An 11,964-nucleotide genomic window follows, 5' to 3' on the forward strand; every position below is an offset into this window, starting at 1 on the left:
GCTAACAGCCACGTGTATTTTTAGCACTGCACGAGTCAGCATCCTTTCGTGCCATAATTGCTGTAGTAACAGGGAGCCATTTCTGAGTTATAGCAAATGATGCAGAATTTTTTCTTGGCTTCCAACTTGATTGTTTTTTCTCATCTGGCATATTAAGGGAATCCAACTGTAGATCAATGGACATGGTTTTGCAACTTTGTGCTTTGCTGTGTGAATGGAGATTTTTGCAGTGTTCGTTAAAACGTCGAGAAAAACAGAGGAGGGACAAAGGGCAATGCAGATGTGCCTTGTGAGCGTATTCTTTGAATGAACTCCTACCTCATAATCACAATTTACTCTTAAGGTTCCTCATCTAAATCCTAAAAAAAAGCAAACCCACACATCTGGTTTCTAGACTGCAACACAGAATTTTGAGGATAAAGATCGTTTTACAAACTCGTGTGTAAAGGAGTATCTCTTTAGTAATCAATTGCTTCCAGTTCTTATTCTGAGCAAGCAAAGTGCTCTCAGATACTGCAGTTTGTATCTGAATGGTTTGTGAAGTGACCCGGACAAGCATTTTTGGAGGAAGCAAGGATGAATTTGAGACAAAACCCTCTGTGAATTCCAGATGAGACACTAAGCTTCCGAGCCTGCAGTGAGGTTATAAATGACCTAGATTATTCACATTTTTTAGTATTCTTACCTACTTTCCTGATGCTCACTGTTCAATCCCTGATCTTAACAATTTGGTCACTATTCAAGAATGTGTAAAACACTGCTTGTATTTTTGTCTCGGATCTGATAGTACTCAGGCTGTACCAGCCCTGGCCACAGCACCTGTTAAGTGTCTCCTGCCACTGGCAAAGAGTAACAAACGTAGGTGTACAATTTAATGCCAGTTGTAACTGCAATTTGAATAAAACATAGTAATATGTGCCTTTAGGCTTGCCACCTCTCTTTTATTGAAGGTCTTAAAAAAGTGATAACTCAAAAACTGGTGTTGATGACTTCCTTTCTGGGTTTTGATTGGCTTTGTTATGTTTTTTTACTTTCAGGGATTTTTGTCAGCCAAGAATAATATCTTAAAACTAGATTGCAGGTACTGTCTTGGTTTAAATCGCCTACAGTCAGCAGAGTGAATTTAACTTGCTGGATTTGGGCCAGGTTGTGGGTAATAGTGGTATTTATGTGGATGGTTTTATATTGCTCCCTGAGTTCTAGCTATTTTATTTTTGTAAGTAAATATTTAGTTAACCAAAAAAGGGTGATACTGTAAATTCAAGAAAGATCAAGAACTGATTTAAGAGGCAATTAAATCTTTTTCCTGCTCCCCAGTGTTTGCTAATGTAGGGCTTGTGGCCTGTACTGCACTTGAACCTTAGTTTATACTTCATTTTTTGATAATGAAAACAGCAATGTTCCTTACTCTGCCTTTTCATTTTATTCCTCCTGTGATAAGATGAATTCTGATGTCTTACTCAGCACTGGGGCACAGGATGAACTGGTAAATGGCTGTTGTAAAATGTAGTACTGGACTCCTTTAGGTTGGTTTGTTTGTTTTTTCCCCAGACATTTAAAACTGAATGAATTCTGACTGAATTGGGTTCTTGAAAGGGGGTTTTGCTGTCTGGATTTTTGTTTCTTTGTTGTGCTCTGAAGATATTTTTCATGTTTCTTTGTTGGGTTTTCTGTTTGTTTTTGGTGTGTGGTGGTTTTTGTTGTTGTTATTTTGTCCTTTTTTCTGAGCTTGGAAAATTCAAACAGTCAAAACAGCTTGCTATGAATAAATGCCCTGTTCTGAAATGTATTTTGCTACTTAGAGTTTTTTAAATTGATTTAAGGAGTAACTTTTTGCTCTCTGTGAGATGAGTTCTCCAGATGCCTTCATATTTTTCAGAGTTTTAAAGAATGTCATGCTTTAAAGAGGCGATACTGGAAGTGATTCTGTAAAAAAAGGTTATTTGCTTTCAAGCCACAGTGGTTATTTAATTCTCTCTACTTAAATTTTTTTCCCCCATGATGTCCCAGTTTTAAAGTAAGCCTTGGCTTCTGCAAGTAGACCTGAGCTTCTCCAGCCCTCTTTCCTGCAGTAGGCAATGCTCTTTACATTGTAGGTGGTGAGTGTACTTCAGCCTCCAGTGAATGCTGGTTTTGTTGCTCCATGGGGGAGAGCTTTTTCTTTGAGCCTGGTCCTGCAGGTACTGTCTGAGAGCAACCTGGTCAGATTTGGCCCTGCTTTGGGCAGCAGTGGGACTAGACGCCCTCTCCAGGCTAAAGATGTGTGTCTTGTCTCAGGCAGACAGTAAGTCAAGAGTTGAAGCTTCCCTCTCCGGAGCATGAGCAGGGTTGACCTGATCCAGTTTGATACCATCACCAGGCAAGTGCAGGAGTGGTTTATGTGGGGAAAAAGGCTCCCATGCTTTGTCTGTTCCTTGAATGTAAACTGAAAATTTTATTCTCATGCTCTCTGGCTGTTGGGTACCACCGATACCTATGGCTTTGGAAGAATGGGTCTTGAAGGGCTCCTCTTAATTTACCACAGGATATTCTTTTGCTCCTCTTCCAGCCTCATGTTTGAATCTGTGAATTCTGTGGCATTTTCTAGGGGGTGGGAGAATAAAAATGTATTTGGGCCATATTTATCCCACTTGTGTAAGTACAACTAGTATTTGTAGAGCATAGGTAGTTTGTTTATTGGATGGAAGGAAGAAGCAAGGGTTTTGATAACTGCCAAGATTTGAAAGTTGTTCTATTTTAAGGTCTTAATTTAATGAAGTTGTTATGGAAGTCAGTGTCCTGGTTGGCTAATTACTGCTGCTGTGGTCTAACTGTCTGGTTTTTTGTTTGGATTTTGGGTCCCAAATGTCATCATAGCATTTTTCTTTCACTCTCATACTAGTAATGAAAAGATGCCTCCTGTCAGAACAGAAATGGTAGGCATTTTATTTTGCCTTTTTTTTGGACTGCCTCGAGGAAAGAAGGTTGTCTGCTGCATGCTTAGATGACTTCTTAAAAAAAGCAAATAATAAAATGCAGTTAGCTTTAGATGTTCTGGTTTGTCTAATTTTAGTGTTTTGTTTTCTTTTTTTCTGATTTTCAGTAATAAAATGGCTATTGGGCTGCTTCTAATGTATGCTGTTACTTTGCATAATCACTGTACTGGTTTAGTCCTGTAATATTCTAAGACTGTGGCTTTAATTTGTTGGTTTTTTGTAAAAATAATACAAATGTAGATGTGAATAACTTTCTTTAAATTTTAAAACTGTTAAATAACATAACTGCCTTTTTTTTTGGCCTGCTAATGACTTGGTAAGCACTTTATAATACACTGACTTTTGCAATAAACTAGCTAACTTTCTCATTTCATTTTGACTTCTCTAGAGAAGTTGGAGGTTGCACCACCATCTCCAGGACAACTGAGACATGGTAAAAGAAGAATATTTGTTGAATGTGGTTAAGTACTTGTGCAGTCTGTCTTTGAATTGCTTCATCTTTCTCCTTCAAGTGACGGTCTGTCCTCATTGCTGTTGTATGGAGTTAACAGAAAACCAAAGCAAGCACCAGCAGGCATGCTGCTGCCTTTATTTCATAACACCTCAGCTGGAGAATGTGCACCATTTCATGAAAGTAGGACAGAAAGCCCAAATGAGATTGTGCTGTCCAAAGCCAGCCATGCACATTGTAAGATGAGTGGTGTAGATGCTGCAGTGCTTTGTGGGGGCTTTTGTGTTGACGCTTCAAACTATTGACTTGCTTCTTGTCACGTGTAATTTAAATGGACTGAGAAGTGGGATAAGATTGGAAATAGATTTGGTATTCTTTGTAATACCACTGTCATTCAAATTCTGATTTGGTTTTCAAATCAGTGTATTTTTGTCCTTTTAAATTTGGTCAACAAGCAAACATTTAGTTGAACAATTTTGTATTCTAGGTTACCTATATTTATTTCTCTTTAGCCCTTTTTGGTGCTTTTGTTTTGGGGGATTTTTTTTGCTTGGTTTATTTGTTGGTTCTTTGATGCCTGGGGCTCAAAATTTTGGTAACTTGGGTAAGAATTTGAGCTCCCTTTGTAGCTGCAGAGATTAGTGTGCACATTTTGAAAATACTAGGTTTCTCTGTGGGGTTTTCTGTCATTCATGCTTTTAGGGGTTTGTCCTGTGGTAGTTTCAAAAGAACAAGAAAAATTTGGAAAATGCCATACATTCTGTCTTTCTTGTGCATTTGAGAAGGTATATGTCTTCTCACAAAGTAGTTACAGAAGTCTAAAAATATCCTAGTGCCTGAGCATGACAGATCTCCCGAGTGTGACTTTGGGTGGGGATTTTTTGTGTGTGTATGTTGTTGTTTTTTTTCTTCGTATGATCATGGATTCATGGTGCCAGTACGAGGTAAACTCCAAAGGGACTCATACCTGTTTCTGTTCACGTGGCTGTGAGCTTCTTGCACTCCCATTTCTTTCCTCCTCATATGTTTGCCTCTCTAAGTTGATAAAGTATAGAAATTATTCATTCTATCTGAAAAAAAACCTAAAGAGCTGTTGTGTTTTACATGTTAAAAAATGTGAGAAGTTCTAACTTTCTAAGCTGTACTTTTAGTCTCCGGTGCTGTGTTTAGTCTTATGAAGCTAATACCTTGGAACTCAGCTGGAGGAAATGCTGTGCAAATTTAATCCCATCTTCATTAGAAACTTACAAGCTAGAACTTGAGAGAGATAATGGAGCAATACAAAAAGAAATGACACAGTAGCACTGTGCTGCTTGTGAGAAATTACTCCAACCAGCATGTTCCAAGCTCTCCTGTAATGGAAAATATTTTCAAATAGAGTTTACTTGAAATCTCATGAGTGAAAAGGAAAAATGCATGAAACAAAAGGTGGAAGTTGATTTCTAAATGCATTGAGGAGCTTCAAGCCTAACTTGTTCTCAGTGTAGTGCCCAAATGAAATTGAGGTACCCAGGTTTGGATTGGAATAGTGAGGTAATTAATACTGTATCACACTTGTTAAAACCACCTTAGCCTTTGCAGATTGAACTGAAGGAGTTTGGATAAGAATTGTCTAGCTCCAAGCAATGCTCTTAAAATATGAATTTTTAGCTGTGTGTGAAGATGATGTAGCTCTTGCAAAGGACAAGAAAGGGACTTGCAGAGGAAGGGTCTTCATTTTGAGTGAGAGCAGCATGTGGGGAGTCTGGTGAGACCGGCAACCTTCAGCGCTACTGCAGTATCAGTTGAAGGGCCTGGAAATTGTACCAGTTTGTGTAGTTTTAAATATTTCTCTTATATACTTGCAGACATAAGTGGCTTCTATCCAAAACTGTGGAAGTATTTGCACAGTAGGTTGTTTCAGCTGGCTCTTTGCGAGCCATTAGTAACTCTTGCGTAGCAAAGGTTTTGTCAAACCTGCCAGAAAGAAAGGTCACTAATAGAAGCAGTAGGAAAGATTTGTGTATGTTGTCTTTATTTCTCTCAAAGGCAGTAGAGCTGACATTTCAATAGTTCATGCAAACTAGTGAACTCTTAACAAGTATTTTATTTTCTCTTTCTAACTTATTTCTTTTAGTGTTCTTCCACAATGCGTTACCTTTTGTAGGGTTTGGATTTTTGGATAACGCAATTATGATTGCTGCGGTAAGTGCATTACTTAATTCCTTCATCAAGTCAGTAAGAGTCATACTATCCAAGCACTAAATGAATAAATGAGAGCTCCAGGAAGCCTCTGGTCCCTCTGCATCAACTCACTACTTAATTTTTGTATTTATTTTTTGATTTTTTTTTATTTTAAAGAACATATCCATGTTCTATTTAGCTGCTGCAGGATGCAAAGGAGTGTTGTTCCTTCCAAAGGGCAGTATTGTAACTAATTTTACTGAATTGAGGAGAGGCTTGTTGTGTGGTTATTTTTTTCCCCCCTCTCCTAATTTGTACTGCAAGACACACTCATCATCATGTAGTCAGTACAGGTTCTTTTGTACTGGTTGATGGCAATGTGATTATAGTGTGATGATGATTTGATCTTCAGGGGGTTTTGCTGATGTTTTCTTTGTTCTGAATGTTGCAAGCAATACTAGTGCTGATGCTGATTTCTACTGAAGTAGCTGACATTTCTGAGTAACCCTCTTGATGTAGGTTCCTGTTCATTTGGAAGATGAAATGGCCTAGTGGAATAGGAAGGTGGATCAAAGGCAAAGATACCATTCTGTGTGTGAAATTATCATTGGCAGTGTGATGTTAATCATGGGATAATTGATTTGGGAAAGGACCACAGGACCCACTAAGTCTCCAGTCTAGCTTCTCCTTGGTACCTTGGCATGGTCTCCAGTCTAATCTCCTGCTCAATGCAGAGTCAGCTGTAAGGTGTTAGACAAAGTTGTTTGTGGTTTTGCCCTTTGGGTCTTGAAGATCCAAGGGCAGAGACTGAACAGCTTGTCTGGACAGCCTTTTGCAATTGGTGACTGTCCTCACAGTGGAAGATATTTTCCTATATCCAACTGGAACATACCTTGTTTTAACTCATGCATGTTGTCTTTCATCTTTGGACCATATACTGCTGTTCCATTGTGGAGTTCACTGTGACTTTGTAACTTCAACTGAAAAAGTAAGGAGCTACTGTACTGTGTTTTGTTTGTTTGCTCAGTATTTGTAGGAATCTGCATTCAACTGAGCATTATGATGGGGAAAATGGTACCCAGAGAGAGGGGTTACAGTTCTGTCTATTAGGTGGCCATTATGAAACAATAGAAAATATTAAAAGGGTATCAGAAGTAGCCTTTTGTCTTAGGGGCAATCTGTATGCTAAGAGGGTAGGAGCTGTGCAGATCTAGTAGGAGTAATGCATCCTTTCAGTCTTAAAAGTTTAGCTTCCTGTTATTGCCAGTTGGATCACTATAATCTGTTTTAACTTCAGATCCCTCGAGTAATAAGGAAACTCTTGTTTTTCAGGGAACCCAAATAGAGTTGTCAATTGGAGTTGTCCTAGGAATTTCAACTATGGCAGGCAAGTAACCAAAGTGCACTAGGTATAGAATTATATGGTACAGTCCTATACTTTAGGCTGAAAGTGGTCCACAAGGCTGCAAATGGCTCTTCCTTGGTCTTGCAGCTGCCTTTCCTGATGCAGAAACAACTTGTGGATGAGGCAAGGAATTATTCAGCTATCAGAAGTGGAATTTGAGTTCAGATAGCTTTTGAAAAGATTGTTGTCTTTAATCTAAAAGCTTACATCCTGGGTTACTTACAGAAATGCAAATCTGCTTTCCTCTTGGAACTGCTGTAAATTCTCTTGGATATGGTATTTATGTCTGTCTGTATTTGTCAGTTGCTGTTTGCTTGCAGTGCTAAGTGAAGATCAGAGTTGTTGTCCGCTCACTGTGTTGGCTGCTGTTCTTGGGGGCCTCTCTGTCTCCATGTGATACCATGGGAAGGCCAAGCAGCCACCCTACTCCTGCACTGTGCTGAAGCTGATAAGCTGTGCTCAACAGCTTTGGTACCTCTGCAGTGGGGAAAAAAATGCTTATGGAATCCACCAAGTGCAGATGCAGCATTGCTCAAAAGCATGCAGACAGCTTAAATGAAAATGTATATAGCAGAGCAAGTAGCCATTTGCAGTCTCCTGTTGCAATGCAAGACAGTCACAAGGAAGCTTGCCCCTTTAAGATGTGCTGAGAGACCCATGTATTTTGTGTGTAACTTATTCAGTCATGCATAGTGTATTTATCCCTAAACTGCCACAGTTCATGGATATGTTGAAATGTTTCTCAAACCCGTATACATGAACAGTTCCATCTATTCCCAGTGCTCCTGTACCTCTTCAGGCACTGGAAAGCCTTGCTTGGTGTCCAGCAACCACACAGGACTGTTTTTAGTTCTCATCTGAAAAGCTGTAAGATTTCCAGGTGTCATTGTTGTCTTTTTTTATTTGTCAAGTTTTCTTCATGTAAGTGGAGATAAATAGTTGCACTTCCTATTATTGACAGTCCACTGTTATTACTGTTGAAATAAGTTCAGGAGACAAACTCTAAAATTAAAGAGACTTAGTTCCAGGTTTGGGGTTGTTTTGATGAGCTGATGTCTTTTGTTTGTAACTAAAATAATACTTTTCCACTTTCTTCCCTTCTCTTCCCTCTTCCTCCCTCCAGCTGCAGCTTTGGGAAACCTTGTGTCAGATTTAGCTGGACTGGGGTATGTCTGAGCTGGTATTAAGCATTTTTGTGGTGTTTTGGTTTTTTTTCCTCCCCTTTCTAAAACATTTAAACTGCTGAGACTGCCCTTTTCCTCCCTGTCACTTGAATTCTAAGTAAACTGCATGGCTAGAAGTGCGTTGTGTCTCTGCTAAATTGAGGTATTGGTGGCTTTTGTTGATCTTAAAACTGCAGTGCCATTGTTCTGAAACAGAATAACTCTAACAGTATTACATATTTTGAGTGATAAAACCAGGATTGGTGTTTAACCTGATTTCATGTAGTCTGTAGGTAATGTTTAAGGAAGTATTAGAACTCTTTCTTCAAAAAGTAGTTAAAATACAAAATGCAAAAAAAATCCATTTACTACTTGTGTGTGTGTGTGTGTGTGATGTGATGCATTCCTGTGGTAAAAAATACCCCATACACCTCCCTATTGTTATGCCTAGATCTGAAGATATAGAATTGTTTTATTTGAGAGGGAAATATCTGCAATGTCCTCAGACCTAGGCATACATAGTTCTGACATAAACAGATGCAGGTGATATTTTTATTTTTAAAATAAATTGCTGGGTCACTGCTTCAAGTAAAGCTGTCTGTTAGGACTCTTACCACCCCCCCACCCCTTTCCCTCTAATTGTCTTTTTAGCCAATGCCTAGGCTTGTTACTAACGTGTGTATGTGCAACTTTTCCTCCAGTAAAGGTTGCTTATAAGCTGTGCAAAACTACAGCAACATTCACACCAGTTGTGTCTTGCTGCATAAAGCATTTCCTGGAAATAGGGTATATAAAATCAGTGAGAACTTCAGTTAGCTTGCACTGTGGAATGTGGCCATCAGAAGTCTGAATGCAATTTTCCTGTCAATGCTATCAGTATGCTGAAGGAAAAGATATTTGTTTAAAGTTCAGTGCTTCAAATATTCCAAAATCCTCACTACAAGGCAAAATAGTCCTTTGCTGTTGTTTCTTGTTCCTCCAGTCTTGCAGGTTATGTAGAAGCTTTAGCTTCACGGCTTGGTCTGTCAATTCCTGATCTGACACCCAAACAGGCTGATATGTGGCAAACACGCCTCAGTGCACACTTGGTGAGTATCCTGTAGGTAGGCACTGTTTTGATGGAGTGTTTGTTTTCTTTTCAACTTAAATTCATGTGATAAATCCCTTTTGTCACTATTATAAACTTAACAATCACCAACATTTTGCATGTGTTCTGGAAGGTTCAGTTGTGAGCCTACATCAGGCAGCGCCACGAGACTGGATTGTTTTGATCTGGGGGAGGGGTCTTTGCAAAAAATCATAGGTGACTAGTAACATGGATAATGTTTGCAATGACATCATGTATGCTATGCAGATACCTGGGTTGAGCCCTGGCTACTGTGATAAGATAGTTTATTTGGAAGTTATGACCCCTTAGTACTTTACTGGTGCACATTCTTTGTCAAGTGCTTGCTATTCATATGCCTGTGCTAGTATGGCTAGTGTGTATTGATTTCTGTAGTTAACTTGGATATGGAATGCTTTCCTCTGAGTAAACTTCTAGCATTTTCACTGCCTAGCTTTACAGTTATGTTTTACAGATACTCATCTTGCAGATTGTTTAATTAATATTGAAATGTTTGAAGCAGTCCTACTTCAGCAGTGAGAGTGTTAGTTTACTTTCATTAAATAAACAGATTATAAGGGATTGGGTTAAAAAACAGGTATGTCTTTCACTTTGCTACAACAAACTTGTAGGGGGGAAAAAACCTTTGCTGGTTTAAGAGAAGAGAAGTAACAGTTGCTTAGGAGAAGTTGCGGGGGGGAAAAGTCTGGTTTGAGCAGTGATAGATCACAAAGCATTGAACAGGGAAGAACTGGCATGTCAGTGAGCTGCTCTCTATTATGTTAAATGTAAGAGTCTTCTAGGTGGAAGCTGAGTCTGTTGCAAAAGCCTGTCATTGCACTGCAATTCACTCACAGCGTTTTTGTTTAAAGGTTTCTGAGCATCTTTGTTTGTATGCATGTATCTTTTCTTTTTCACTTGCTACCTTTAAGTTTCTTAATAGTACCCACAACTGCTGGTGATGGGGGTTGGATGTTGCCTGTCTTTCCTTTTGACTGCTGACAATTGAGCTGGATGTAAATATTTTTCAATGTGTTTTTTCCCTTCACTTTCTACCATTGCAAGCCATCACACTGGCAAGGAATTCCTTGTCCCTGAGTTTTAGTAATTTACATTGCTAAATACAAGCAGAGACATGAAGAGCTGCAGCTAAAATGTATGTGTGGGGTGTTTTTTTCTTCCCTGTCTTCCTGGCCATCCTATTAATTCTTGGAATTCATCTCCTTCCTTACCACCTGTGCAGCTCTTCATAGGTCATTCCCTTCCTCTTTATTCTGAATTGTCCTGTCACAGTGCACACTGTTCCTAACCCTATGGTATCTCTCTCTCATAGATTGCGTTTCTAGTCTGCATGCTAAGAAAAATGCGGCTTCCAGCTGCAAACTAGAACAAGCAGTTTATTTTCCTGGTGGTGTTGGTACTGCACTGCAAATGAGTAATAGATCAGTGAGAAACTCAATTTTTTCCCCCCTTTCTCTAGGGTAAAGCTATTGGAGTGACCATTGGCTGCATTTTAGGAATGTTTCCTTTGTTGTTCTTTGGCGATGAGGAAGAAAAACTGGAAGAAAAAAATTAACCTTTTTACAAGACGTATACAAATGTAAACTACTGTACCTCAATTATTCAACTCCTCTGTCAATATCTAGGAATTACCAGACAGTAAAAAAAAAGTAATGTATAGACTTGGGAACAAAACCTTCAGCATGTCGTTTTATGGAAACACTAATTTATTGTGGCTTTGCTGTGTTTGGTACTTCTTTTTATAAGGTATCATCTAACTTTTTATTTAATTGTACATTTTCAAAGTCTCTTCACTTATGGCAACTGATGTTTACCACTTTACCCTCTGACCTTATTCTTTAATGGGTTATTACTTCAATAATCCACCATGGATGGCAGTATCACTCATGAGTTGCCTTATTGGTTGCTTAATAGTTGTAATTGCATGACAAAAAATTCACTGCTGTACATCAGGTCCTTCAATGCAGATTATTAATTTGATTAATTGATTAATTTTAAGTCCCTTACCTTGCAAGATGACTGGGTGCCCCATCACCAGCCACCATTTTGCACTGCCTTGTAGATATTTCACTGATCTATGTCAGTCTAGTTTACATTCTTTCACAGTGCTGTCTCTGAATTGTCTTCTGAGAGTATCATTTTAATGCTTTGACAAGGTAAGTGTTTCCAGTGTAGGCTCTTCACCAAGTCAGACTTTTAGTGGTGTTTTAACACCACTTGTATTTCCATATTTATGCCTTTGCCCCCCCCCCCCCTTTTAATTTCTAAACAGTATTTTGAGAATTGAGCTGAGATATCCTTAAATTTGTCTTGCTGAGCCTTGAGTGTGATAATAAAGAATTCAGACCACCTGTTTCATCAAAACCACAAACTACCTATTTTGTGTTTTTCTGCTCTGCTTAAAAGAAGGTGTGAATAGTTGATTGGGTGGACAGGGCCACAGAACACTTTGGGAGTATGACTGAATGGTGGCATTGGAAATTTATAATGGGTGGTTCAGGTGACACAAAGTGTACCCAGCAGTCTGGATTAGAGGACCTGATGTGCAGAATATAACTTTAAGATTAATCCTTTGCTACTTTTTTGGGTTTTCTCCTGTAAGGCAACTGGGGGGGAAAGCAGGGATGAAAACCAACCAGAAAGAAAAAAGCAGACTTGAGGCCTTTTTCCTTTTTTTCCTT

The 11,964-nt window shown here is 38.9% G+C and overlaps 1 protein-coding gene across 2 annotated transcripts in view; it reads left to right on the forward strand.

Moving 5' to 3' along the window:
* TMEM65 (transmembrane protein 65) overlaps positions 1-11,526 on the forward strand; it is a 28,353-nt gene extending 16,827 nt beyond the window's left edge. For both annotated transcript variants that reach the window (XM_054167253.1, XM_054167251.1), the window contains 6 exons: positions 3,364-3,408; positions 5,543-5,610; positions 6,922-6,976; positions 8,118-8,160; positions 9,140-9,245; positions 10,743-11,526. In XM_054167253.1, the coding sequence (XP_054023228.1) occupies positions 3,364-3,408; positions 5,543-5,610; positions 6,922-6,976; positions 8,118-8,160; positions 9,140-9,245; positions 10,743-10,838 (413 nt within the window). In that variant the 3' untranslated portion in view covers positions 10,839-11,526. The remainder of the gene's footprint in view (positions 1-3,363; positions 3,409-5,542; positions 5,611-6,921; positions 6,977-8,117; positions 8,161-9,139; positions 9,246-10,742) is intronic.
* Positions 11,527-11,964: the final 438 nt, after the last annotated feature.

Source organism: Dryobates pubescens, chromosome 14, assembly GCF_014839835.1.
Source record: "Dryobates pubescens isolate bDryPub1 chromosome 14, bDryPub1.pri, whole genome shotgun sequence".
NCBI lineage: Eukaryota > Metazoa > Chordata > Aves > Piciformes > Picidae > Dryobates > Dryobates pubescens.